The sequence below is a fragment of the Lonchura striata genome, chromosome Z, assembly GCF_050655825.1.
Source record: "Lonchura striata isolate lonStrDom1 chromosome Z, ASM5065582v1, whole genome shotgun sequence".
Lineage (NCBI taxonomy): Eukaryota > Metazoa > Chordata > Aves > Passeriformes > Estrildidae > Lonchura > Lonchura striata.
Genome location: NC_140740.1, coordinates 56,126,287 through 56,152,699, shown reverse-complemented (window position 1 = coordinate 56,152,699; position 26,413 = coordinate 56,126,287). Strand labels below are relative to the sequence as shown.

General features: G+C 38.2%; 2 protein-coding genes across 6 annotated transcripts in view; both read left to right on the top strand.

Annotated features, from left to right (window-relative positions):
* The window catches only part of ANKRD55 (ankyrin repeat domain 55), a 67,758-nt gene extending 63,402 nt beyond the window's left edge, over positions 1-4,356 (top strand). The window contains exon 11 of the mRNA XM_085566440.1: positions 3,416-4,356. Coding sequence (XP_085422566.1) covers positions 3,416-3,567 — 152 coding nt within the window. The 3' untranslated portion in view covers positions 3,568-4,356. The remainder of the gene's footprint in view (positions 1-3,415) is intronic.
* Positions 4,357-10,658: 6,302 nt separating this feature from the next.
* Positions 10,659-26,413, top strand: part of IL6ST (interleukin 6 cytokine family signal transducer) — a 32,337-nt gene continuing 16,582 nt past the window's right edge. The window contains exons 1-7 of one of the 5 annotated variants that reach the window (XM_085566426.1): positions 10,659-10,694; positions 17,718-17,798; positions 18,331-18,642; positions 20,440-20,572; positions 21,845-22,005; positions 22,330-22,481; positions 24,395-24,554. In XM_085566426.1, coding sequence (XP_085422552.1) covers positions 17,732-17,798; positions 18,331-18,642; positions 20,440-20,572; positions 21,845-22,005; positions 22,330-22,481; positions 24,395-24,554 — 985 coding nt within the window. In that variant the 5' untranslated portion in view covers positions 10,659-10,694; positions 17,718-17,731. The other 4 variants (XM_021534318.4, XM_085566425.1, XM_085566429.1 and 1 more) reach the window with 4 other exon arrangements.

The window sequence follows — 26,413 nt, the reverse complement described above, 5'->3', positions numbered from 1 at the left end:
TGAAAATCTTTGCTCATTCATGGTACTGATACTTCATGCTCTACATAAATAAGAGTGATTAGCAGAGGTCAGCTGAATTTTGCAGAATTCAACAAGGAAGTCCACACCAGCTGTTACTGAACTCAACAGCAAACACCTATTTATATTTTAAAAATAAGAATTAGGATTAATATAAAATCATACTTATGTTTAACTTTTCTAATAATGGCTGAAGATTTAAATCCTCAGAGAACATCGTTGTCTACAGGGGCACTAAAAAAACATTCATTAGTTTTGCTGGTCTAGATTTTCATTAGCAAGCTTCACTTCATGGTTCAGGAACCAAATCTGCCAGCCCTTAATATGACAAAAATCTAACTGTGATTCTTCAGAACCATCAGATCATCAAGATAACATCACATTACTACAAATGAGAATACTGGTAACATACTGGTCATGTTGACCCTGACCATTTTGAGGGGGAAAAAGCAAAACCAAAGAATTCTAAACTGCTTCCTGAAAAGCTTCTACTTAAATTTTTTTTCAATAAATATTGGAATATTATGTTAGCTTATATTCCTTTTCTTGAGAAAATTGTAATTGAATAATGAACAGGTAAAAATTTGTTTCTTGAGCTGGCTGGGAAAACACCTTCTTACAGCATTGCACATGCTCACAAATTATTTTTAAAAAGTATGTCAGTTACCACATTAGAGCTATCAAGTTTACAGTGTGTGAATCAATAAACCTAATTCTGATCTGGATCCAGCTTTGAATAATTAACTTTTTCCTGCCTGCAAAATTCCTTTCCAGAGTCAGCTGGATATAATTTAAAACTTCGTATTTTTAAACAATTGTTACATTCACTCCAGACATGGCTGAATTCAATCATCTGCAAAAGGGACTTCTTAAAACAGAGAAATGAGACTGAACTTTCTGTCTTCAACTCAGACTTTTTTTCTTAAGGCTGAGGACAAAGAATTGCTGCTTACAGAGAAAAGAATTGTGTGAACACAGATAATAGTTTCCTCTCATCCCTCAGATACAAGGGTCAGCAATCTGTCAAGGATTATATGTCAGATTGTGTTTTTCTTTTCTAACTCAGTGGTTGAACTTGCTGGAAGGAACTCAGCAGGAGCCAGGAACTGCTGCTTCCCAGGGGACAAGATCCCACCACCATACCATCAATAGCTCATCTGTATGTGAGGTACTAGTTTCACATAATCACAGAAAAGCATTTAGATTGGAAAATACCTCTAAGATCATCAAGTCCAACAAATCTTTGACTAATCACCACTAAGTGTCACGAGCACTAAGTGCCATTTCCAGTCATTTCTTGAACACCTCCAGGAATGGTGACTCCACCATCTCCCTCAACAGTCATCCCAATATTTAATAACCCTTTCCATGAAAAACATCGTCCTGCTGTCCAGTCTGAACCAACCTTGGCACAGCTTGGGGCAAGTCTTCTCACTGCATGCTTGGGAGAAGAGGCTAACCTCCAACTGGCCACAGGCTCCTTTCATGCAGTTGTAGAAAGTGATAAAGTCACCTCTGAGCCTCCTTTTCTCCAGGAAAAACACCCCCAGCTCCCTCAGCTGCTCCTAACAGATTTGTGCTCCAGACCCTGCCCCAGCTCCATTGCCCTTCTCTGGACTCACTCCAGCACCTCAATGTTTTTCTTGCAGCAAGGAGCCCAGAACTGGACACAGGACTTGAGGTGTGGCCTCACCACTGCTGAACACAGGCACCATAAATTCCTAACTCAGCCACTGGGAATAGCACCTTGTTATTCACAGCTTCCTTTTCTCCCAGTCTGTATCTGCTCCTAGTACTTCTGTCAGTAGCAAGGGATCCCCCCAATCATAGGCTGTGATACCAATCTATCTAACCAAATTTTCCTCTGGATGGTGAGACATGCCCTGGACAACACTATATAAATTCAGAGGAAAAAGTCAGGGGAAAAAAAGGTAGTAGAACAAGATTTAAAGAAGATAAGGCAGGAAAAGGACAGCCTGACACTTACAACACTGTAGGAGATCAGGAAACTACTAGGTCATTCCTGAGAACATCAAGTGTTCTACAAAACCCTGGGCTGCCAACAATTTGCAAAGCAACTTTAGACCCTGGCTTAGGCAACATTTGAAAAGCTTTCCCAGAACTAAGAAGAGTAACACAAAGGCTCTTACAGAGTAGGTTTTTTCCAAAAATTTCAAAATTACATATGGAATACCTCTTTACACTAAACATGAAATCACTCCAAAGGAGATGGTTCGTTATTGTGAATGTATTGCTATATTTCCAGGCATTACTGGTCAGCTAAGTCTGTATAAAGTAGGTATGTTATTAGTGATGCACATTTAAGCTTGTAATAAGGTATGCATAAATGTCACATTAAAAAAATTAAGAAGACATGTTAATATATTTCAGTAATTCTGTAAGTAGCAAATACATTGGACAGTATATGGGCTAATAGCCCAATCTTTAGTGATAAGTTATTGATTTCCATAGAACAGTAAAATAATTTAGTAAATAATTCAGAAAGAAAACTCTGCAGGTTCTCTGGTTCTACCCTTCTCTCAAAGCTAGTATTACATACTTATCAGCTTATGGGGGAACAGTGCACTCACATCCAAACATGAGATGATCCAATTCCACACTACAGTTTTTCAAAAATTTCATTTAGAAGAACCTACATATATTTTCTATACCAACATGTTACATACAATTTACTTTATGAAGATGACCAGAAGAAGCTTGGAGGAGAATATCAACATAATCTGAGAAATTTTCATCATATTTAATGCATTAGAACTAATTTATTAATGATTCCTGTTGAATCAAGCTTATCAGGCAATAATGAGTGATATATGAATTTTTAAGCATTTCTGAAATATACTTATTCACATGATTAAGGACTGCATACAAATTATCCTGATAGTAAAAATTTTAATGCCTCTTCTGATTGGTGAATGAGTTATTATTTTAGTTGATATTGATTGTCACGGACAGTCATATAATTAAATTCACATAATATGTAATGAACTATAATATTTCCTTTGGAGGAAATATTAGCAAGCAGTTTCATAAGGGATCTATTTTAAAAAGACACTGACATATGTCAGGATATACTGATGATGATGTAACTTGAACCTGATCTTGAGAATGTCAAACTCTTCAAGAGGATTCTCCCACTGCTTAATTAACTGTAGACAAAATAAATTTAAGAAAACCCTTACAGAATGAATGACAAGTGGCTCCAATAACAGAATAAAGGAAAGGCATAAGGAAAGGGACAGGAAAGTAAAAAATAAATTACTAGACAATGACAAAGTAAGGAATGAGGGAGCACTAATCTATGTTTATGCAAATAGTTTGGTGTGTATGTTACATCTCTTACCACTAACATTTTTCTGCCATTTCATTTATCTTTTAGGATCTCTGATTCTGGGGAAGATCTACATTTTTCTTCCATACATTTATACATCAGCAAGACAATGTACTCCTACACCAGTCTGGGAAATACGAGTGAGAGAACAAAACAGAAAGAAATCACAAAACATACCAAGATCTGTTCTTGGAAGTTAAAGTTTGATTACAAATATTTATAACAGAATTTCAAGTAACAATGACAATTCCTACATTGGGGCCTTGGCTCTAAAATAAATGGTTCACAGATTAGTGAAAGAGATGCTCTCAGACTAGGATTCATATGTCTCTGGATTATCTCTTAAAGCAAGCTTTCAGTGCTATTGGCACTATGGAAGAGTTTCAATACTGACAAACTGGGCTTGATTATGCACAACCACCATCACTTTTGTTTGCTAAATTCTGACTACAAAGCACTTGCTATACCATGTTGGTAAGGGAACTCTGTCACTTTGGATTTTTAGAAGAATTTGATTTGTTACATAGCTGAGTGATAATATAAATTGAGGACAAAATTATTTTTAGGTAATTAGCTTTCTCCTAAAATAATTCTTAAAATTAACTATTTTGACACACTTATGCTGGAAAACTTGTAAATACAATAGGCATTCTGCTAAAGGGAGCAGAAATAACAGGAAACAGGAAAATACATAAATGTGAATTTGGCAATGGCAAAGGACAAAAAGAGCAAGAGGAGATAAAAGAAAGGAAAAGCTCTTTACAAATGGTAAAGAATGGTAAATAAGTGGTAGGGTAGTGGAAGAAGAGAAGATAGATCAGTAAGACCAGAAATGTAAAATACAAAGTAGATCCTCAAAGGCAGTGACGGGCAAAGATTTTTACCTGTCTCTTTGTACCATAAATGAAGTCACCACATGAATTGGCTAATACAATCATTACTATTTCTTTGACTATTTTAGTGAATGCATAAGTTTCCCAGGTACTTTTCCACTCCAGATATTAATTATTTAGTCTTGTTGCTGATGGAAGATATATATATATATATATATATATATATATATATATATATATATATACATATATATACAGTATATTGTCACAGCAACTAGAAATTATTACCAAAAGCCAATACTCTCCTTTGTTCTCTTTTGTTCTGTTGATTACAATTTAATGTAAAAAATCCTATATGACTTTCTGCATCTCTTAGTCATTTGTTTACACACAAATATACCTGGTATGTTTAATTTTGTTGCTGCTTTTTCAATTTTTCTTATTCTGAGGTCTTCATTCTTCATCACACAAAGTCGTCACTCTTTCTCACAAAGCATTCATTTTGGTGACATTATCAGTAAAGTACTCAGGACTGAATATATTTCACCATGTCTGCATTGCTCTGAATAGTATTAGCCAATTTAACAATAAGGCAGCCGTCAGTGAGGGATTATCTTAACACTAACTTATCTTCAGTGTTAGTGATGAGAATGTGCTTCCGTGTGAATTCCAGAGTCTTTACTTGTAGCAACAGGCTCTAGCCTTTTGTGTTTTCTAACAGTTCAAGTAGAAAACTTGAAGCATAATACTGTCAAGGCCTCTTTTTAAAAATGTGTCATTTCAAGACAATTACATATCTATTACTGCTGATAGGTCTTTTTCTGGTAAACAAGTGGTATCTCACTGTATTGATTTCAGTGGTATAGTGCAAAACACTATAGCATGGAAAAACACAAAAAGAACTTGTCAGTAGCTTGCCTGTAGCATATTTCCCCTCTATAAACTACATACATACTGTTTCTTAAATATGTCTCTGCGCTCCTTTACTGAGAAGTCAGAAGCTGTAGTATCAGAAAGCAAACATTTCCAACCACAGCTTAAGTCACACACACTCTTGGTGTTTAGAGTCATTCTACTAAGACCAGCTCTCATATAGACAAGTTTTAGCCTTAGTCTGGAGAGGCTAAGGCTAAATGGAGTAACCACAGTGTGTTGCACAGATTTAGGCACGCCTATGCTGTGCCTGCTACACTCTGCAGTTGAGGACAAAGAACACAAGCTCTGTTTGTGATTCTACACCTTGTATGCCAGTCATCATACAACCTGAAAATGCACGTCCATGGTGCTGTCCTGGACCAACTAGAACCTTGTTACAGCCTGCCCAACACTCAAGGGAAGACCTGGATAACTATGGCCAGTGCTAATCTGCCTGACTAGAACTATTCCCTCACTTACTGGAAACGACAGGAGTGTCACGCGTGTGTTTTTAAGAGGTCGACATCAGAAAGGAATCCACAATTACATTGATATGAGACAGGCTGGCTTCCCATAACAGAGCAGACTGAACAACAAGCCTTGGTTTCTGAATGCCTTTTTCTATTGCTAGCATGCCTTTTCTCAGCCCAAATAATTAGGTCCAGCACAGCTGTTCTTCACATATAACTTTAGTTTGTGCACATAGTTCATTACTTTGACAAAAAAATACTGACTTACATTTTCTGGCATATTTTTTATTGGTAAACTGCTCATGAAAGCCTTTGTGGCCAAGAAGAAAACATAATTCCAGTCAATCTGAGATGTCATTTTCTTCCTAATTATCTTCTGCTACTCATAATTGGGTCTTCTTACTCACTGCTCAACAGTTCTGCCTTAAGAATATATCCACATTCTGGTCTGTGTGTGCAGAATTATTCCAAAGGCATTTTAGCTCCAGCAGCTGCCAAAAGCATACTAAATTCATGGGCAGCTCTTCCATGTGGTCTAAGAGACTGCAGCATAACACCTTCACCTCACCTTAGCTCTGAACGAGCATTTCTTCTCAGTGAACTGCATTGCTTGTTCTGACTTAACCATTTTCCATGTTTGATCAATTTAATCCTTTACAGTATTTTTATCTTTAATATTTATTTTCCTTTTTCTGATCTCACCTTTGGTCATGTTCCTCCAGTGAAGACTAGACCACTTTCTTCTCATTATCCTACGCACTATCTTTCCATAAAAAAACACCCCCTAGCAAAAGGTTCCATCAGTCAAAGCTTCCAGTTTAGGTCTAAAATGTCATTAGCTCTGTAATTTCCACCACAAAAAAACTAGATTGCTAGGCACACTCCTCCATTAGATGTGCCATTAATTTAAAGTGGGCTATAACTCTTTTCTATTCTATATGCCTGTCTGCAACTTCATGGTGTTTCCACTCTTATTCTTGAGAATCAGAAGGAAGGAATTAGGTGAGGCCCTCTTCAGCAATCCAAAGCTTTCCTATCAAGCATATCATATGTGGAGGAGTCAGCTATTCCCATTCCTAGCTTCTTCCAATGATCGTAAGATTCTCCTGAAGTTCTGCAGTCCTGATTAAGCTCTACAGACCCTGGCTGAATTTTGCACGGTCTAGTTCAGAGTTTTATGGTTTCAGGCTTATGCCTTTTCACTGGGCATAGCAATGGTAAGGAATGAGGTCAGTCCTGTTGCAATATGCATCATTCACCCCATTGTACATATGAAGTTGCCAAAGTGAGTACCTCTGAGTGAGTGGCTCAGTGAACTTTACTAGCTTGTCACACAAGTTGCAAACACCTACATGCTCTCAAAAAAAAAGCAATATGCTCTCATCACCTTCAAAAGAAAGTAATTATGAAGTTCAATTATGAAGTCCATATTTTGCTGCCACTGAGCTACTCAAGTTTGGTAAGTTAAAAGACTGTAAGTTAAAAGACTATAAAGTACTGTAACTGTCACTAAATAATTTCCAAAAGTTACATCAGCCATTTTTTTCCTTGCTGCTCTCTCCTCCCTACCTGTTCAGAGGACTTCACCATGACTTTTTGACCTACAAGAATGTGGGTTCAATGCAACAGTCTGCTACTCTTCTGACCACTCAGGCCAAAAAGAGAAAAAATAAAGTGACTCTTCTTCATGGTAAAGAATATCAGACATTGGAGATTCTAAGTTCAAGCTTAGAAATTATACAAGCTGACACATTATCACTTTGGCAAGAGGTTTGAATGTTTTACTGAACCTCCCAGGCAAACAGTTCTATATAATGATTCACCCATCTCACAGAAAATGTCTTGGCATGGCTCAGAAGATTGCCGTTAAAGGGTGTTGTTGTTCAGCTTCTCCCTTACTGTGAGAATCTTTCCCAACGTGCCTGTTCTGAGAGTGACACATTACCAAAAAAACCCCATGTGTAATCAGAGCAAGGAATTTTTTCACACCCCTGAGGCATCTATAGGATGCTTCATGTCCTTATACCAAGATAATGATTCCAGAAAGATTCTTCCTCTCTGTGGCTCACCTATTGTAACATTCAGTAGATTATGTAGACTGCAAGTTTTTTTCACAACTTGTTACAAAACCAGTGAAAATATCCATAGTGTGGTACAAGTTGGTTCCTCAGCAATCTCTAACAGCTTCTCCAAAAATATCTCTGCTCCCACGGTTGAACAGCTATCAACCTTTATCAACACTACATGTTTTTCAAATCAGTGCTCATCTCTACACTTCCAGGCTATCTCCTTCTTTCTGGGACCGAGAAAGCAGAGGATGTAAAGGCAAACATCAACTGGTATCTTAACTCTGTATCCTGACAGCTTGGAAATATCCTATACAGCTCTGATGTGAACACTATGTTGGAATATAAATTGCAGTGTGAATAAGCACAGGGTAGTTGATATCAAAGACCTTCTAATTCCTGACAACTAGCTTTCTTTTATTCTTGCCTCGTCTGTTTATGGAATATATGACCAAACATTCAATTAAATATATAAAATAAACATTTCATATAATGTTTTCTTCTATGCGCAGGTTAAAATTCTAGCTGTCAGGAACATTTTTAAAATGTGGTCAGAATTTTTCATTTCTCTCAGTACTTGAAAGTTTAAATAACTGGTGGTTTTATTACCTATATACCAGTACTCTACTGTACACACAGTAGAGTATAAAGCCATATAACAGTAGGGAAGACTGTGAGGCAGTAAATCAAACTAAAGATTCATTCCAGGAAATCATCCATGTGCAGAAAAGGCACTCCACAACATGCTTGAATGGCTTAATTCTCTTCTTTACTAGGGATCCCAAATGTCCTGATTCTATCCAGTGGCAGTTGTAATTTTACCTGCTTGTACCAGAAAGTGGCTGGTCTCTAAGAACAATCAGATTTTTGGCAACTAAATTGCTAATGAATAAATGGTACTTTGTGCCAATACAGAAAAATGAATTAATGTTGCAAACAAAAAATTTCAGTTTTTGAAACAACTTCAGATATGTGTACATAGTTTTACACTGAGTCCATAGAAAGTCTGTGAAATACACAATCTCTTGCTTATTTGAAGAGTTACAATGCATGTCATATGTAAGTGAAGCCTGTCACAGGACTGGTTTTGAAAGGAGATGGAAGGTTGCTCTACAAGTTCTGGCAATATACCAGGAATCGCTTCAGGCTATAGGATTTCAGAATAAGAATGTCATAAGAGGCTTTCTATTGGCTGGGGGAGGGAGAAGAGTGAAGAGACTACTTCTGGAATGAGTATTTAGCAGCAGAACTCAAGTAATCTTACAAGAGACAGAAGACATGCTAAAACAAGAGAAAAGCCATTACTTTTTCAGTCCTTCTACCTAGAGCCTGGTTCCATTTAAAGTTTTGTCACCCAACACCAACTTTTTGAGGATGCTGAAGCAGGGATATCATATACACTGAAATTTACCAATTATATAATCAAACTGTACTTGTAGAGTCTCAAACTGTAACCCAGAATCAATGTAAACACAAACATACTAACCATTACCTAGTGAGAAAGCAAAAGTGACCAGCTGTAATGGTTTTGTTGTACTGAATAAACTGTGAAATTTATTCTGCAGATGCCATTTGTCCTGATATCTTAGAAAGGTATTTGAACACTTTAGAAAGGGTTTGAACACCAAAGGTCCTGTAGGGGGAAATGGAAAGGACTGAGTCTATTAGAGTGCAGAGACCACCAATGGGAGAAAACAGCAGTATCTACAGTATCTAAAGTTACTAGACAGCATCAGCTGCAAGCAAGGACATAAAGTAATTAATTTAATCTGCAGCCTAGATAAATAGCTATCAGACATTATGTAAGTACAGACAACATTGTTGTTAGGAAAGCAAAGCTACTAAATGACTATTTAAGTGTCCATCCAGCTTTACTCTGTTACATAAAAAAAATACAGCATTTTCAGAATTAGCAACGTTTTTGTTGGATATTAAGCCATCTGAAACAGTACACCAAGTATAATCACAGACTAGTACTAAATCCATGAGAAATAGACTGTGTTCCACTATCTTTTTCCAAAGTTCCAAATCTTGTCTTATTAGCAGCTCATGCCAGTACCTGAAACGGGGTATTGAACAAGATGGCTTTTTTATCTAGCCAATCTGCCCACTCATCTAAAGATGTTATTAGTACTGTAATATACCTCTTACCCTACTTGAGCCCAAATACGATTTAAGAACTAAAGGGGCAAAACCCTAAAGCATAAGGCAGGAAGAAACACAGGCATGCATCAGTTATGCCTGGTACTTTCCTCACTAGGAAGGGCCTTCTTTGACACTCCTAGCACCAAGGTTGTGGTGTGGCACTGAAATGTGTTGTTTCTTACTCATGAACTGGGGGAAAAAAAATTAATCTGGAATGAAGAAAGCATTCTAGAGCATATTATTCTGTCTGATTTATGAAAGTAATTTTTCAGTTGCTGAACAAAGAAATGTCCGAGGATAAGGTGGGTCATGATTGTATTAACGATCTATACTAAGGACTATTCCTTAGCAACCTAGCCTTCCACAAACACCTTTTTCAGGGACTGGACTCCTGACCGATTTTCAGGGACTGAAACATCGAGACTGCTCTGGATCGCAGCGCTTTGCTCGCACCGCAGCTGTTGACAGAGCATTCTCCAGCCGCCCGTACTCCCAAGGGAGTCTTGCGAAACGCCGGGAAGGCCGCTGGCTCCTCAGGCCTGCTCAGGACAACACCCCCGCCGCGCCGCTCGCGCAGGCCCGGCCGCTGAGGGCCGGGAGAAGCTTCCAGAGGCCCGGCCCGGGTAGGGGCCGGCCGGCCTCAGCCGGGCGTCCCGCGGCTGCCGCCCAGAGCTAGAGCACACCTTGACGAGAGAACCCTGCGGGGCCTGGGGCACAGAGGGCGGACGGGACGGGACGGAGCGGCGCGGTGCGGGAGAGGAGCCCCGCCGCCGCTGCCGCCCCGAGCCGCCCCCGCGCCCCGGGATCCTGGCACCGGCCGCCGCGTTACGGGAAGCCCCGCCCCTCCCTCAGCCCCGCCCCTGCGATGACGTCACCGGCACCGCGGGCCAATGGCGGCGTGGGTAGAGGAGGAGGGAAGGGCGCGCGGGGGCTGGGGCGGGGCGGGAGCGTGACCGGGCGCGGGGCCGCGCGTGCGGGACGGCGGCGCGATGGCGTGCGGCGGCTGTGCCGCTATTTAGGGGCGGGGGCGGCGGAGCGCGGGCGGCGGCGCTGCCGGGTAAGAGCTGAGGTGTGCGGGGCTCCCCTTCCTCTCCTTTCCGCCGCCCCGGCGTCCGCTCCCTGAGCGGCGTCCTTCCTCTCCGGGCCGTGCGCCGCGGGCGGGGGCACCGGGGCGTTCGTTCAGGGCTGCCCGGGAGACGGGCCGCGGCGCACAGCAGTCTTGCGCCACTCGGTTCCCGGGCCATCGCCCGCCGTGCCCCGCGGCGGTGTCTGGTCTGGTCTCGTCCAGCCTCCGCTCGCCGGCGCCGGCGGAGCTGCTCGGCGGTGACGCTCAGAGCGCAGCACGGCCTGGCCCGGGGGCCTGGGGAGCCGAGCCGCCCGCGGGGCGCTCCGCCGGGCCCGGCCGCAGCCCTGCCCCCGGCGTGGTGCGGACGGTCAGGCTGAAGGTTATCTGCCTCTTCCAGAGCGGCGGTGGTGAGTGCCGGCCTCCGAGTTAGCAAAGGTGTCGCGACCCTCGCGGGACTCGCGTCTTTCGGCTTTTTCGATTGTCACACAAGCGTGGATGTGCCACCGACACGCATTTCCTTGATGAAGAGATTTGCGTTTTGTTGCCGTCGCCTCAAGTGGTCTGCTCTTATTGCGTGTCGATGGTAGAAAACTGCTGCCCTGAAAGATAAACACGCTTTGTCTAATTGCTGGTACAAGTGCTGGAGCGGATTCTCTGAGGAATCAGGGAAGAGTGGGTATCGTGGCCGTCTGGTTACTTCCCATGTGGTCCTGAGCGCCAGTCATCCCCTGTAGTGGGGCTCTGATGCTTTCCTTTAAAAAAATCGGCATCGTTATTTTCATCTCTCGGATGATGAAACTGAGGCACAAAGGAAAGCAGACTGCCAAGTGTTTTGGCAGGATTGAGGGGAATAATTCCCAGTCTCAGTTTTCATGCTTGTTTTAGGCTGACTAGGGGTTTGCCAGCTGGTGGCTGTTTGTTACTGCTGAGGCATTCTGAAGAAATAGTTCTACACATCAGGTAGTAGAACCGTGTCTGGGATTATAGTTCTGTCGTTATTGATCTGTTCTGTCACTGAGGGGCAAAGGGGGAAAGGGAATCCACAACCTTCCCAAGAAGTTGGATACTATTGGGAGTTGAGGTCTTTTTTCTTACAACCTCTTTTCTATAGAAATATAACATTGTGCTTGGCATGTGCTGTTACTTTCAGAGGCATGTACTGTTCAAAGCATGTAACTTCTGAACAGATTTATCTATATGTTGGTGTAGCAAAAGAAGGATTTAAGTGTGAATGATGAAAATTTGAGATTGCTTCCTAGAAGTTGAGCATTCAAAGTAATTATTTGGATGTTGTTTATTTGTCTGGAAATCTTGTGCTTCAAGTAAAGTCAATAGATAAATATTTCTGGTTGAGGAGAAAGATAGAGATACACATCTGTAAGTGAGTACACCAAATGGAGATACTATTCCCATGCTGCTTGTCTGGAGGATTAGTATTAGCACAGTTATATGAAATTAAATAACCTTTTTGGCTATTTTTTAAGCAATTATTCTTGTGCTAGTAAGAACTGTCTAGATTAGAGAAGTAGCTCTGCTTGTGATCAGTCTGGAAGGTTCGATTTCAAAATGAGAACACTGAATGCTAAGACATTACTTTGTATAAATTAATTTGATTTTTGAACCAAAATTACTTGCTAGCTTTGAGAAAATTCTGAAGTATTCCAGAAAAAGTTATTTACAGTTTTAAGGAGATACCAGAAAGAGCTCAATTATGGCAGGCAAATATTTTGTGCCTCTAATTAGGTATTTCAGTAATTTTAAACTTTGTACCTGTTTTGGTTTGCTTTTTTTCACTTTTTGTTCTGATGGCTCTACTAAAAGTGCAAGGATAAGCCTCCTTCTAGAGGCAGAGGGATAAGTACAGTAGAGAAGTTAAGTGCTTAGATGGTGAAAGGGATATGGATGTCATTTGTACACAAATATTTTAAAAAAATGTATTTCTGTTCATATAACATTGAATAATATTTTCAAGTGCTTCTCTTAGAGGTGTCTGGTGTTTTTTGAGTCTCATAAATATTTCCAAGAAGGAAGTAAGCTTGGAGGAAGGAAGGAAGCTTAGAGATTAAATACACTTAATTAGAAAGAAGTTACGGTTTGGGTAATCAAAATTCCTTGAGGATAGTTACGGCTTTTAGGTGGTTTTAAGTACAGTCTGGCTTGTTATAAAACCTCAAGCAGCAGCTGCTTCGTGAAGCATCCCTGGTTTTGTCTGCCTGAGATATGTGGATTCCTAGTGACAGATTACTTCTTGAAGCTGTAAATATACGTCTTCAGTTTCTTCTGAGGAATTTCTGGAAATCCATTTTCCCACAACCTTTGGTCTCTTGTGATTGATGTGATAATGAGCCTTAATAGACTGAACACCTTCCTGTGGTGGTTGTGGTGTTATCTATACTTCCTGACTTCCAAGCTGGCTTTGCTGGCAACTGTATGTTATTTTAGCTATAGTTTCTTAAACTGGCATTGTGATTTGTAGGTCACTTGGACAGGAACTGAGACTTCTCTGAAATGGAGAGATAACCCATTATATAATGACATATTCCTGTGTTCATTTTGGGGCAGATCTCAAGATTTGTGAAATAAGATTAATTTTTAAGATATCTCTCTTGCTCAGAACAAGTATTTGTTTTGTGTGAAAGCCTGATACTTTTTCACAAGCTATTGGTGACAGGTTTATCTTAAAACTCAATACTTGCTACTTTGTACAAATAAGGTTTGATTTTAGGGTTATTAGCTTTTCAGGGACACTACATGAAGCATCAATTTATGGATCAGGTATAAAGGCTTATACTTTCAAAATGGCTTCAGGATGTGAAGAATAATAGAAATCCCATTTGATTTGGAGATAAAATGGGATGATCTCATGGCATGCGTTTGAAGTCTGTCTTCACCGAAATAATCAGAGCATTTTAACAGTATTTTTCCTCTTCAATGTAATTCTTTTCTGTGAGTTAAGGACTGTTACCAGCAGCATTCTAAATTGACCATGTTGGTTTTACTCAGTAGTGATCTTTTGCCACTAAACCATGAGAACAACCTGGCAGACTTCTAAAGTCAGTTTCTGTCTCCCTTGCCTCTTCACTTAGTGATCCACAACAACTGCATAGTATAAAATGTTAGTTTGCCTCTTTGCAATTCCCCAGAAGTTTTGTTTGTTTTTTTAATAGAAAGAATCTGAACTGACCAGCTCTTTGAGTGTTCATTCAGCATTGGGTTCAGCTTTCATCTTAGATACATACATAGATATATGTATATATACACTGTACCAATCAGTAGAACATAAAACTTGGGTTAAGCTGTGCATAGTAACTGAAAGAAATTGAGTTTTCTGTTGTCTAGACTAACAGCTTGGTCTGACTTAAAATTGTGAATGGTGAACAATTAGTGTTTAGCATTACTGTTGAATTATGGCACTATCTTTTAAGGTTTGGTGTAGCTTATATGCAGAGTTTCTGCATTGTCTTCGCCTGAGCATTTTTGCACAGTCAGATAAGAAAACATCAGTTTGCATAGAAATATTTTCCTCATTCTGATATGAAGTATGGCTCCTTGTTTTGTTAGTTTTAAGTCCCACCATTTATTTTGGGTTTTTCTCTTCCTTCATGGTTTTCATGTAGGCAGGATGGATGGAAGTGTCTAGTATAATTCTGGATGCTTCCCCTAGAACTAAGGGAAAAACAACAATTAAGAATCAGTCTTGTAAAAGCCAGAGACACTAATGCTTTTAAAAATAGCACACATTAGAAGAGATTGTGGGTCTAGAGGTGTGTTGTTTCAGTCTTCTTCAAACAGCATTGATCGGGGGTGGGGATAAAGAACATACATCAGAATAGCCTAAAGGAGATAGATGCTGAATTGTGACATGGCTTTGACACAATTATTTCAACTGCTTCGTTCCCATACTGGAGGTGGGTGGCTTTACACTTAACTCTTTTTTGCAGGTGATGGAGCATGAAGCTCCATTCTCTTGCCTTTCAGCAGCTGACTGCAGTGGAATTGAGTGGTATGATTTGTGGAGGGCTTATCTGCTCCCTCAAAACAATTGCTAAACTTTCCAAAGTGCAAAGTAATAGAGATTTGAACTTCAGTCTCTTACATGTGAATGAATCAGCTTGGAACAACTGAAATGTTGTTTTTCAAGTCTGGAGGACAGTTTAATATAGAAATGGCATTTATATGAAAATATAGTAATTTAATTTTAATTCCCAGTGGAAAAAAAATCGTACTTTAGGACAAAATGTGATAATTATGTATTACTGTTAACTTATTAAGCTGGTTATTGCTTTTTATTTATTTTTTCAGTTGCTTTGCAGTATGTTTTTAATAACCTGAGCCATACTTTATAACTGCTGGTGTGAAAATCAGTGAATAGTTTTGTGGAAATATTGTTTGAATTTAATAAATAATGACCCAAAAGAAAACTATTAACTTTGTAATGATGTAATACCTTAGGTGACCCTGCCATTACTCTAAGATTTCATGAATCATGATGGCAAGTGGGAGAGAAATTAAACAACACTAAAAACTTTCCTTTTTATATCTATTTCATTTTTTTCCCCTTCAGCGTGGAAGGTGCTTCTGCTGTTTTGCAGCTTTTGGCAATTAGCAGTGAAGCAAGAGAGCTGCTGCTTCTTTCCACCTAGCTTGTAGTTGCTCTCGGGCTTCTGATGAATTTCATATTTCTGCAACTCAAATTGTTCTGATTAAATAATATAAATTAACCTTGCTTGAAATAACAGATCATAATGTCTATCTATATTAGAGCTCAATAGGCTTTGGTTAACAAACAGTATTTTGGTAAGTGTTAGCAAAAGTCTGGTCATTAAAGTAAATCCCTATGCACTGGTTGTATTTGGTGATTTAAACTAAAAGAGAATATTGTTTAGAATTTGGTTGTATTTACCACACAAATTTATAAAAATTTGTTAAACTAGTTGAGTTTTTTTAAAAAATGCAGAAATTCGTGTTTTATTAGAAAACTTATTTTTACTTCCAAAATAAGCAAGAATCAATTTATATAATTATTTTACTGTACTCATGTAATAAATATCCAAATATACATTGCATTTAAAGCAGTATAATGGCCCTTCTATCCAACCCAGTGGGAGTACTTAAGTAGAACATAGAAAAAATTTATAGCTTTTTGGTTCTCAATGCCGTGTAGCTGCAGTCTAATGACAAACAACTTGTTATTTAGTCAAAAAATGAACTAACAAACTTCCAGTGACAAACAAATGTTTGTTAATATATTTGTGAAGTTTTTCAGTCAGCAATGTTTATAGTATAAAGTTTCTATATAGGAAATTTTGGTGGGCTTTGAGTAATGAGCTCACAAGTATAGAAGCAAATAAAGATACTGCTGGGTCATTCTGATCACTTTTATTTTAGTTCTAACTGAAAGACATTCAGGTTGGCAAACCCTACAAAGACTGCTATAAATGTTTGAGATCTACTTTCATTTAGTTGTTCCTGTGAATAGAGATTTTCTTTACATTACTGTTTATCTTGATTTGTAAAGAAAACATGGCTTAGTTGTGTTGATGTGTAAGGAATGATGTTCTGGCTTGGGGGTGATCCATGCTTAAATGTGTGTCTAGTTTTACTTATATATATATGTGAAATACCTTGTGCCTGTCACTATTATGAAGTAATTACATGCAATCAAAGCAAAGGGATGTTTGCTGTCATAAATTGCAATTTCTTCTGATAATAGTAAGTGTAGCTTATTAACTTCCCTGTCTAGGGAATACTGTGGAATTCTGGTAAAATGTTTAGCGAGTTTCCTTTTATGGGGTAAAGCTCAGAATACTGAGTTTCCAAAGAAGTTCTGTCAGGTTAGTGGAAAATAAAGCTTCAGAAACATGTTACTGTAGGCCATCTCACCTCAAATCTCAGTAAACCTAAAGAGCCTATGTTTACTTTCTAGGTGTAAGAATAGTATGAAGTCTGCTTCTAGAAATCAGCTTGTGAACTAAATGCCTTATTTCACTAAGCCAATCTACTTGTTCCTGTAAAGATGCATAAATGTAGCTAAAAGCAATATAGCTCATATGCTTAGTAGAGAGTGGTCACTTGCTTTTGGTAGTTTAGAGCTGCTTTAAAACTGTAAGCTGAGAAAACCAGAACACACTTAGTGGCTTCATAACAATGGGGGTGGAAGCTATTGTGTGTATGCTTCAGTATCTCTAAAGTGTCTTCTAGAAATGTCGAAACTTGAGAATGAGTGGGCTCTGTTGCAATACGGAAATAAATTCAGTGTTATATAATATACTCCAGCTTCTTGGGAATTGCAAGCTCCCTTGTAAAGTTTTGAAGAATTAATTAGTGCTTTTTCTATAGTAGACAGCAGTTGTTGATTTGGAAGCATTGTGCTTTGTAATTCTCGAGTATATTTTAAGTCACTTTTGTGAAAGAGACACGTGGTTTTGTGGTGAGTTGTTCTGAATCTTGACTGAAGATTTTGTATCAGTGCCCTTGAAAGTTAGATAAGTATGGAAACCATAATCAAATTAATAGGGTTATAGTTTAAAACCTGAACCACACTGTTACACCCTATATTCTAACTGAACCTCCTGCAGAGCTACCAGTGAAGTTTGTTTTCATATACAGAGTGAAAACCTAAAGTTGATACATGTCTTAAACTTGTAATTAAATCAGCTTTAAACAGCCTCAGTTTTTTTAAGTAAACATTTGATTTTGTTTTAGCAGTGAGGAAAATGGAAACAATTTTCCCATTCTAACATGAGAAGATACACTTCCAGGAAAATAAATGCAATACAAATCTGATTTTGACGTTGATCTAAAGTAAAGCGTAATAGTTTAAATTTTAAAATATGTATCTTTCTCTTTTTACAGAAATTCTGTGCAGCATGTTCTCTAGGTGGAACTGGGTGGCCTGTGGCTTCTATCTGGTGTTGAATATTTGTTCTCCTGATGGTAAGAGTTCTGTGTCTGAAATACAAGAGGATATAGAACTAGTTACATTGGATGTTTGAAGCACCTGCTTGCTTTTTGTCTAGGTACTTGTTGGATGGGGACAGAAAGTAAGGTGTGTTAGGATAGACACAGTCCTCTAACGCTAGTTCACCACAGCTTTTCTGTGGTAACTTTATTAATAGAAAATACCTTTTTATCAAAAGAGTAACCTCAAATATAACAACTTCCTCCTTCAAAAGATATAAACGTGCACCCCTTAACTCTCCTGTCTCTTATGTTCCTCTATTTATTAGTAGAGCTTCCGTAGCTTAGTGAAATGCTTTTGCAAAACTAAAGAACATTGTTGTTTTTTGCCTTTAAATTTTCATTGTGGTCTACTAATGCATTTCAGTTTTATTATTGTCAGGTAACTACTTAACTTGCTGCTTAGACACATGTAGTGTTTTTAACATTGTACTAGTGATATATCAGCAGTACTGGTTAGGGAATGTTGTGTAGTTCTTAATAAATGTGAAATTTGTTTCCTTTTTAGCTTCAGGTGGACTAGTGCAGTCATGTGGTCACATCATCCCGGAGTCACCTGTACTGGCCCTTGGTTCCAATTTCACAGCATTATGCATTCTGAATGAGAGTTGTCTTGACTTTGGCAATATCTATGCCAGTCAGATTATCTGGAAGATTAAAAATAAACTAGTACCTAAAGAACAGTATCGTGAAATAAACAGAACAGTTTCCAGTGTCACATTCAATGACACTTCTTCACTGGCTACTCCTCTGACATGCAACATTTTAGCAGATGGGCAGATTGAACAGAACATTTATGGAATTACGGTTACAGTAGGCTGTGAGTACCATTTTTTTAAGTTTTATTCTGGTCTTAAGAAAATTGCTTCTGAGAAATGGAAAAATGCAAAAAATAAAGTGTTCATATCTTTAGGCACTTAATTTTTATTCCCTTAATTCCTGGATAGTTGAGTAATAATATTGTCAAATTACATGCCACCACAGCTGCTCAATATGCACTGAAGAAAGTTTTCTAAAAAGTAGAAAATACTCTGGAGTATTTCAGTGTTGAAATAGGAAAAAATGGAACAATAAAAAGTTGCAGATTAAAGATGTGGAATACAGAATAAAGATGTGGATTTAACTAAAATAGGAAGTAGGAAATTAACTTTTCCTTACTTCTTGATTCTGTATAGGAGTTGTAGGAAATACTTTTAGGTGACATGTCCTGGTTTCATACTAACATTTTGAAAATAATATTTTCTTCATTAATGGACTGAGAAACAATTAGTCCAACTGTATCACTAAAGCTAACCTGAATTACCTTAAGGATGGAACATACTATTTGAATTCCTTTACCTCTATACCAGAGAAAATACTTTTAACTACTTATAAACTTCATTTATTCTAGAATGATAGCACTTGCGTGGTTCAGACCAAGTGCTTTTAGACAAGACTGTCTTGAGAAAGTCACATGAATAAATGCTACTTCTTAATTAGTTGGTGTCCTGCTAATAGGCCAAGTTTTGTAGTGTCCTGAATATCATATGATCTGGCTGATGAACTGTGTTGTCTCCTAGTGATGGCAAACGGTACTGCAGTTGTGAATGATCTGCATGCAAAAGGCCTGCTTGAGTTCACAATTTAAAATTATATGCTTCTAGCATGACTTACAAAATGCTATCACAAAAAAGTCATGCTTTCCATTTCAATTTCTGAGGAGTAAATATTCTACCAGAAAAGATAAAATAAATATTTTAAAAAGGTAAAATACATGGAAAGGTGAGGACAGAAAAATTACTCTAGGATTATAAACGTAATGACAATACAGATGACATTCCGCATTTGTAATTTATATTACAAGTCTTGAGATCCTTTTTTATTTAAAGCTATTGTATTTTGGTACTGTCAATTAAAGAAAACTAATAAGACTAGCAACAGGTTTAAGAAGAATACAATCATTAAGGAAGAAAGCAATAAGGTTCATAAGGTTGTTCTGTTGAAACTAGCACTCTACTTGCAAGCAAATAAAATTCTCGAAGTACATTATATTGTTGTAAACAGTGATAATATAGGATATAGAAACAAACTCATATGTATAATTTGAGTTTTAGACGGAAAGAAAATAGTTTTGCTGCATTCTGAAGAAGTTCCTTACACACTACAGTGCATGGGTGAGGATCCCTAAGCTTTCGTGGATGGGTTTGCAGCTCAGGCTTCTTCCATACCTCAGCTGAGGGAGAGCAGACCTATCAAATTTCTTACAGAGCTCAGGTTACTGGCAAAGTCACTATGTGTCAATTCAATAGTGGCTATTGATTTTTCTTCTGTGTGAATTAAAATATATTTAGACAAGAGATGGTTAATACAAGGTTTTGTGCCTCAGAATGAAAAGTCTGTTGTTCCTTACTAGCAGGTACTTAATCCTTATACAGCCTACTGTTTGTCAAAGCAGCTATTTAAGGTTTTTTACTTTGATTACAGGATGGTATCCAGCACTTTTTGCCACATCCTTTAGAGAAAAATTAATTAAATACTTCTAATATTCAGAGAAATCACTCTAGTGGGACACTTAAAAGGAGTCTTGCTGGATTGAAATGTGTGCATAGACTAATTGTTGCTAACTCTTTCTGTACAGTGGCTCCAGAGAAGCCCAAGAACTTAAGTTGCATTGTGCATCAGGAATCGGTACTCACATATTTTATGAATTGTACCTGGAACCCTGGAAGGCATACATTCCTGGATACTCAGTTCAGGTTGAGACACAGCTGGTAAGTAACGCTCTACAGAATATCTAAATAATTCTGAAGAATATTTTTGTTAAACCAACAGTCCTTGAAATTCCTGATTCTTTGGGAGAGTTCTTAATGTAAGTCCAGTTTTCTGAAACTTTACTGTCTTTCTGGTATGAGGGGGAAGGGAAGAGTTAAAAAAGTTGGCATTTAAATAATTCTAAGTCAGATGTGAAGTCTTATTGCTGAACTTGTTTTGGGAGTAACAGTAATCTCATATTTTTCTATTCTTCAAATATATGATTAGTGTGGCTTAAGTACAATACATCTCATAATAATAGGAGGCTGTACGCAAGCTCTTAACTTTTCTGGGCTGACAGTTCTATCCCATTCTACACAAGCAGATATCTCTGCTTATTGCAGGAGGATCAAAATATGTGACTTAAGGTCTGTTTCAGTCCAAATCATTCTATGATTCTAAGTAGAGAAACTAACATAAAATGACTGAGTTTTGTGAAGTTATTTATCTGCACTTCATAGGAACTGTGGACAAACACTATTCTGAGTTAATCTTAACATGAAAGCTTCAGGAAAGTATTTCTCCTGTGAAAGCAAATTAAGTTACCTTCCAAACTCTTTATATGGCCTCTCATAAAATGGAGTTTTTGAGATGGCCTCTCAGTTTAAAATGGAGTGAACAGAATTGTTGCATTGCTCTGGAAACAGGAATGATTGCCAACAGCTTTCCAGCTGCTCTGTTCTGCTGAAGTGTTTTGATAACAGGTGTAGTAGAAAGTATGCATAGATAGAAAATGTTAATGCTTTGCAAATTTCCTGATGCCCCCAGAACTATGTAGTGTTAGTATAGCAGAAGATGGTGAACAGAAATTGTATTGCTCCTCTAACACTGTACTCTTGAAAGGTATGCAAGTAGCACTGACTACATTTTCTAATGCATTCTGCTTATTGGCCATATTGCTTTTGATTAATCATATCAGCTCTTGTTCTTATTTTCTTTTTTAAGCCAAGTCAGGTTTTTATACAAATTTATTTACAGTGCTCTAGCTTGTGCTTTTGAAGATACGTGACTGGAAGTCACAAGATTTTGTTTTGGTTTCAATTCCAATGCAATAATGCATTTGTGGTTGAACAAGCCATTCCCTCTTTTTCTTCCCCTCCCTCTGCTTACAAAATTAAGGCAGAGGGAAAACATACAAGATAAACTGATTGCTCACTCTGATGTACTTGAAAATATTCTCTAAAGGAAACCAAACTTACTGCTTTGCATCTTGTTTTTTCTTTTTTATTTAGGCCAGAAGAAATCTTTCCTGACTGTATACCAAAAGATGTAAACAATTCTTGCACCATTACTGATATTCAGTTCTTTGTTAATACGGAGATCTGGGTGGAAGCAACAAATGCACTTGGGAAGGCTGAATCTGATCCTCTTGTTGTTGATCCCATTGACATCGGTAACTATATGCCCCTTAAAGCTTTAATAGAACATTACTGCTGCTTCTGTGTGTATTGCTGAACATTAATGTTTCCTCACTATAAACATAATCACTATATAAGAGTTGTTGACTAGAGCTTGAGCTGTGCTGGGCAAAGGTAGGGAGGGTGAGAGATAGCACAATTCAGATAGCAAGTTTGTGTTGAGTAGTCTTATTCAGAAGATGGTGTAAAGTAGCAGCCATTTCAGGTCCTGAAAGACTTTAATAGTAGTGCTGCAATATAGTTCCTAAGGGCATGGTAAAGTACAGCTGTGGACTTAACTTTAACTTCTTCTCTTTTAGTTAAACCACTGTCTCCACAGAATGTATCAGTCAGCTCAGGAGTACTGCCTACTGTTCTGCAGCTTTGCTGGGTGAATTGGATTTCGGATGCTGTGATGATGCTGAAATTCAATATTCGCTACAGAATTGTTGGTGACACAAACTGGATGGAGGTAATACTACCCTTGCCATGATTCTGCTGTATTCCAGCCATCTGTGAAACTGGAGTTCCCCCTGTTGCACTTCAGGGTATTCAGTTTCATTTCATTATGTCTTACATGGCCACACAAGGAAGTTTATCTGGCCTGTTCATCTAGGTATTGTTTGGCACAGTCTGAGTATGGTGACCTTTTCATATCTTCATGGACTTTCCTCCTGTCCTCCCTGTCACAGTGCAGTGTTTATTTTAAATTTAATTTTGCACAATGTATGGAACATTAATGAATTCCCATTTTTCCATGCATGTGCAAAATGAGTGATCTAAATGTCATTCAAAGATTGGATAAGTACTGTATCATGCTGGAATGCTTTTTAGAACTTACTCAGCCTCCAGCTGGGCTACAAAAGGTCCAGGCAGAGCCACAGTCTGGGGTAGAGTGGCTTGAAAGCTGCCCAGTGGAAGAGGACCTGGCAGTGCTGGTGATGGCAGCTGAATATGAGCCAGTGTGTGCCCAGGTGGCCAAAAAGTCCAGTAGCATTCTGGCCTGGATCAGCAGTAGTGTAGCAGGACCAGTGATTTATCTACCTGTATTTGTCACTGGCGAAGCCACACCTTGATTCTTGCCCTGTATACATGCCTCAAGTGTGTGGCAGTCAAGAACAGGAAAAGTGAAATAAGGCAGCCTTACCTGTAATGTACTATGATATGTTCCTGTTATCAAGAGCTGTGGGGTTTTTTTTCTTTATAAATCAATCTTTATGCATCAATCTGACATATTTTAATAGCTCTTCAGTTTTTCCTTACTTTAAGCCTTCCCTCAGAGCAGTAGTACTCCAGCAGAGGTCCAAATGTTTTCTCAGTTCTGTGAGTTCTTGGAAGGAAGGCTGCTTTTGATTTTACCAAAATACTCTATTGGAGCAGGTAGCCTAACATAGCTCCTTGTGACTAATGTGGCTTTAGATGCAGAAACTATTTATTAAGGTCACCTGTATTGATATTTTAATGATGTTTAAAAGCACTGGCCTGTACAGTCTAGTCTGCAACTCCAAGATGGTGTATATATTGTCCTGATAGAACAAGCTCTTTTAACTTGTCTTGTCCTTTTAATATATGAAAACAAACGAAATAGTAGTTTTTAAATGAGCTGAACTTGCTTAGCTGTGGTAAAATTGGACAATTTTGATAATTCTTTACCCTCAGGATTAGCCTCTTAAGTGTCCTGCATTTGTGTTTCATCTGTAGTCATTTCTGCCAGGGGTCCTCACTGTAAAAAGCTCTTAGTTGCTAGTGAAACAGTGTGAAGGGTCAGTGTGTTATCTACTTGTGTCTATTATCCACTCCACCCTGCTTCTCTACATACATACTAAGAGTACTTTTCTGGCATTTGGTTGCCCACCGAAGATAAATCAAAGAGCCTATTAAAATAATTTATTAACAAAACTATAAACTAATCTATAACTATTTTCAATTTCATTCAAGAAGTACTGTTCTGGATCAGTGGAAGCAATGATCCTGGACTTTTAACTTATAGTAACCAATAATTTTGCAATCAATAATCAAGCAGGTCACCTAGCAAAGTTCTGAATTGTGAGGCAGGGTACTACAGATCAGTAAGCAGCAGAGTTATGTGTCAAGGAAGGTGAGAGATGTAAGCTAATTTTCAAAAAAAAAGATAGTGAGATTGCCCTGAGGTAGCTGTCGAACTGTTCTAGTGTATGTATGTTCTTATACTTGGTGAAGACACACAACTCTTACTGAACCTTTACCAGGCAATGTTTAAGAATTGAAGTTTTTGGAAATCAGAGGGAAGGAAAGATTGTTCGTGTTGTGTTTGGTGAGGAGCCTTCTTGGATGACCACCAAAGTAGCACAGAACTCAGCTCTACACTATTTTGAACACTTTTAAAAATCTTGGTCACATTTGCAGGTTCCTTCTGAAGATACAGCTTCCACAAGAACTTCATTCATTGTTCAGGGTCTCAGACCCTACACAGAGTATGCCTTTTCCATTCGTTGCATGAAGGAAGATGGAGTGGGCTACTGGAGTGACTGGAGTGAAGAAAAGACTGGGATGACCACTGAAGCTCGTAAGTAGTGTATAAAAGCAGGTCACTGACTTCTCAGGTGTGTGAGTGCTCTGCAATTTGGCAATGGCCAGCTGAAATGGTGTATCCTTGCTTGAGCTGCTTGTTTGTGTAAACAACAAAGCTCTCCTGAGTTACTTTCAGCACTGACTGACTTGACCCATGCATTCTAAAGAGCATAAGAATAATTTCTTCTTAAGCTAGTAGAGAAGTACTCCCTGAAAACAGCTAGAAGAGCAGCAGGGGAGAAAAGCTTTCTTCACAGAAAACTGTATTCTCAAAGTCTTCTGGATGAAATCTAGGATTTATGCTTGGCTTTTTATTCTGAAGGTTATTCTCTGTAACAGAAGTTATACTGCCTAGAAAAAATTTTCTTAGTAGACCAACTGCCTTAGTTTATTAACAGCTTGATGTTTACGAGGCTAGTAAAAGTCTAGGTGAACAATCATCAACAGTTAAGAAACAGAAGATCTTAGTCATACAGGATGTATCAATTTCTTCACAAACTTAATAAAGCAATGATATAAAATGTGCATGTGGTTAACTGTAGCCTCTTATGCACTAAAGGATCCAAATAACACGTCTTTTAAGTTTCAAAGTATTCGTTTTCATTTCTTTGCCACTTTGGTAGCCTGCAGGGTTGGCTTTGTTTCTGGATTATGCTGATGCTACCCCATAGAGAACTGGTGTTGTGTACTTGATACTCAGTAGGGAATCTATTCTTACATCCAATTGCTATAAATAATTAGTTACATGTATTTACCTTCAGTGTCAAGCTGATTGATATTTTTCTGGTTTTTAAATGTGCTTTAGCTTTTCCTGCTTGCAGCTTTATAGTCTTATTTCTGTAATATCCTGTATGTCCCATAGTATCTTCAAAGATGTGTCTTTTCTGAGTAGTGTGTTCACTGCAGCATTACAGTGCACATCAAGTTAAGCCAATACAAGTTCCATTATTAAAAGAGATTGGAAATCCTTCCTTTTTTTATCCTGATTGAATTAATTTGTCATCATAGACAAGAAATAAGTAGGATTAGTGTAGTTTTTGTTTAAAACAAGTGGAATTTGTATCCACTATTGCATTGCTTCAGTTTTGTGTAAAATTTACTTTCTATGGGGAAGATACTGTAAAATATATCAATATTCTAGTCTCTGCTTTTTAATTCCTAATGATAGTATGACTTTATTTTCTGTGTTTCCTATCTTAAGCTGAGCAATGATGATTTCAGGACTGCCTTTCTATTTAGATTGCATTGCTGCTGTGCTGTGGTGACTGGCTTTGCAAAAATACTGCTAATATTAAGTACCTGTGTCTTACTTTAGCCTCAGAACAAAAATTCTACAGTAGCAAATGAACGTCAGGCAGGTCATGTTAGATTCATGATCTCTATTAGGCAAGATGTACAATTGCTTCTCTTTAATATGAATCAAATTTGGATACTCAAATCAGTAAAAGAGCTCCCTTTGCTTCAATTCATAGTTCTCACAATATAAAGTATAAAATATGAGATGCATGCTGTACATTTGGTAGTGAGGAGTGCTTGAAGTAAAAAGCCAAAACCTCACAATACACTAAATGCTATGAAAGAATTCTGAGAAGAAAATAGTCTTAAAAGATTAAAGATGTAATTCATTTTGAGATCAGCTTTCTCTTGGGACTAAGACCCTCACAAAAGATTGGCCATTTTTTCTTGCTTTGTGCAGCATAGTATTGGTTAGTTCATTTTACTTTGAAATGGAATTTGCTATGGAAGCACCACATTTTCATAGTACAGATGCCAAAATATGCTGTAGTATTGTACAACAGTACTGCAGTTCTGTTACACTTTTAGAATCAAGGAGTCTTACTGCCAGGAGAAATT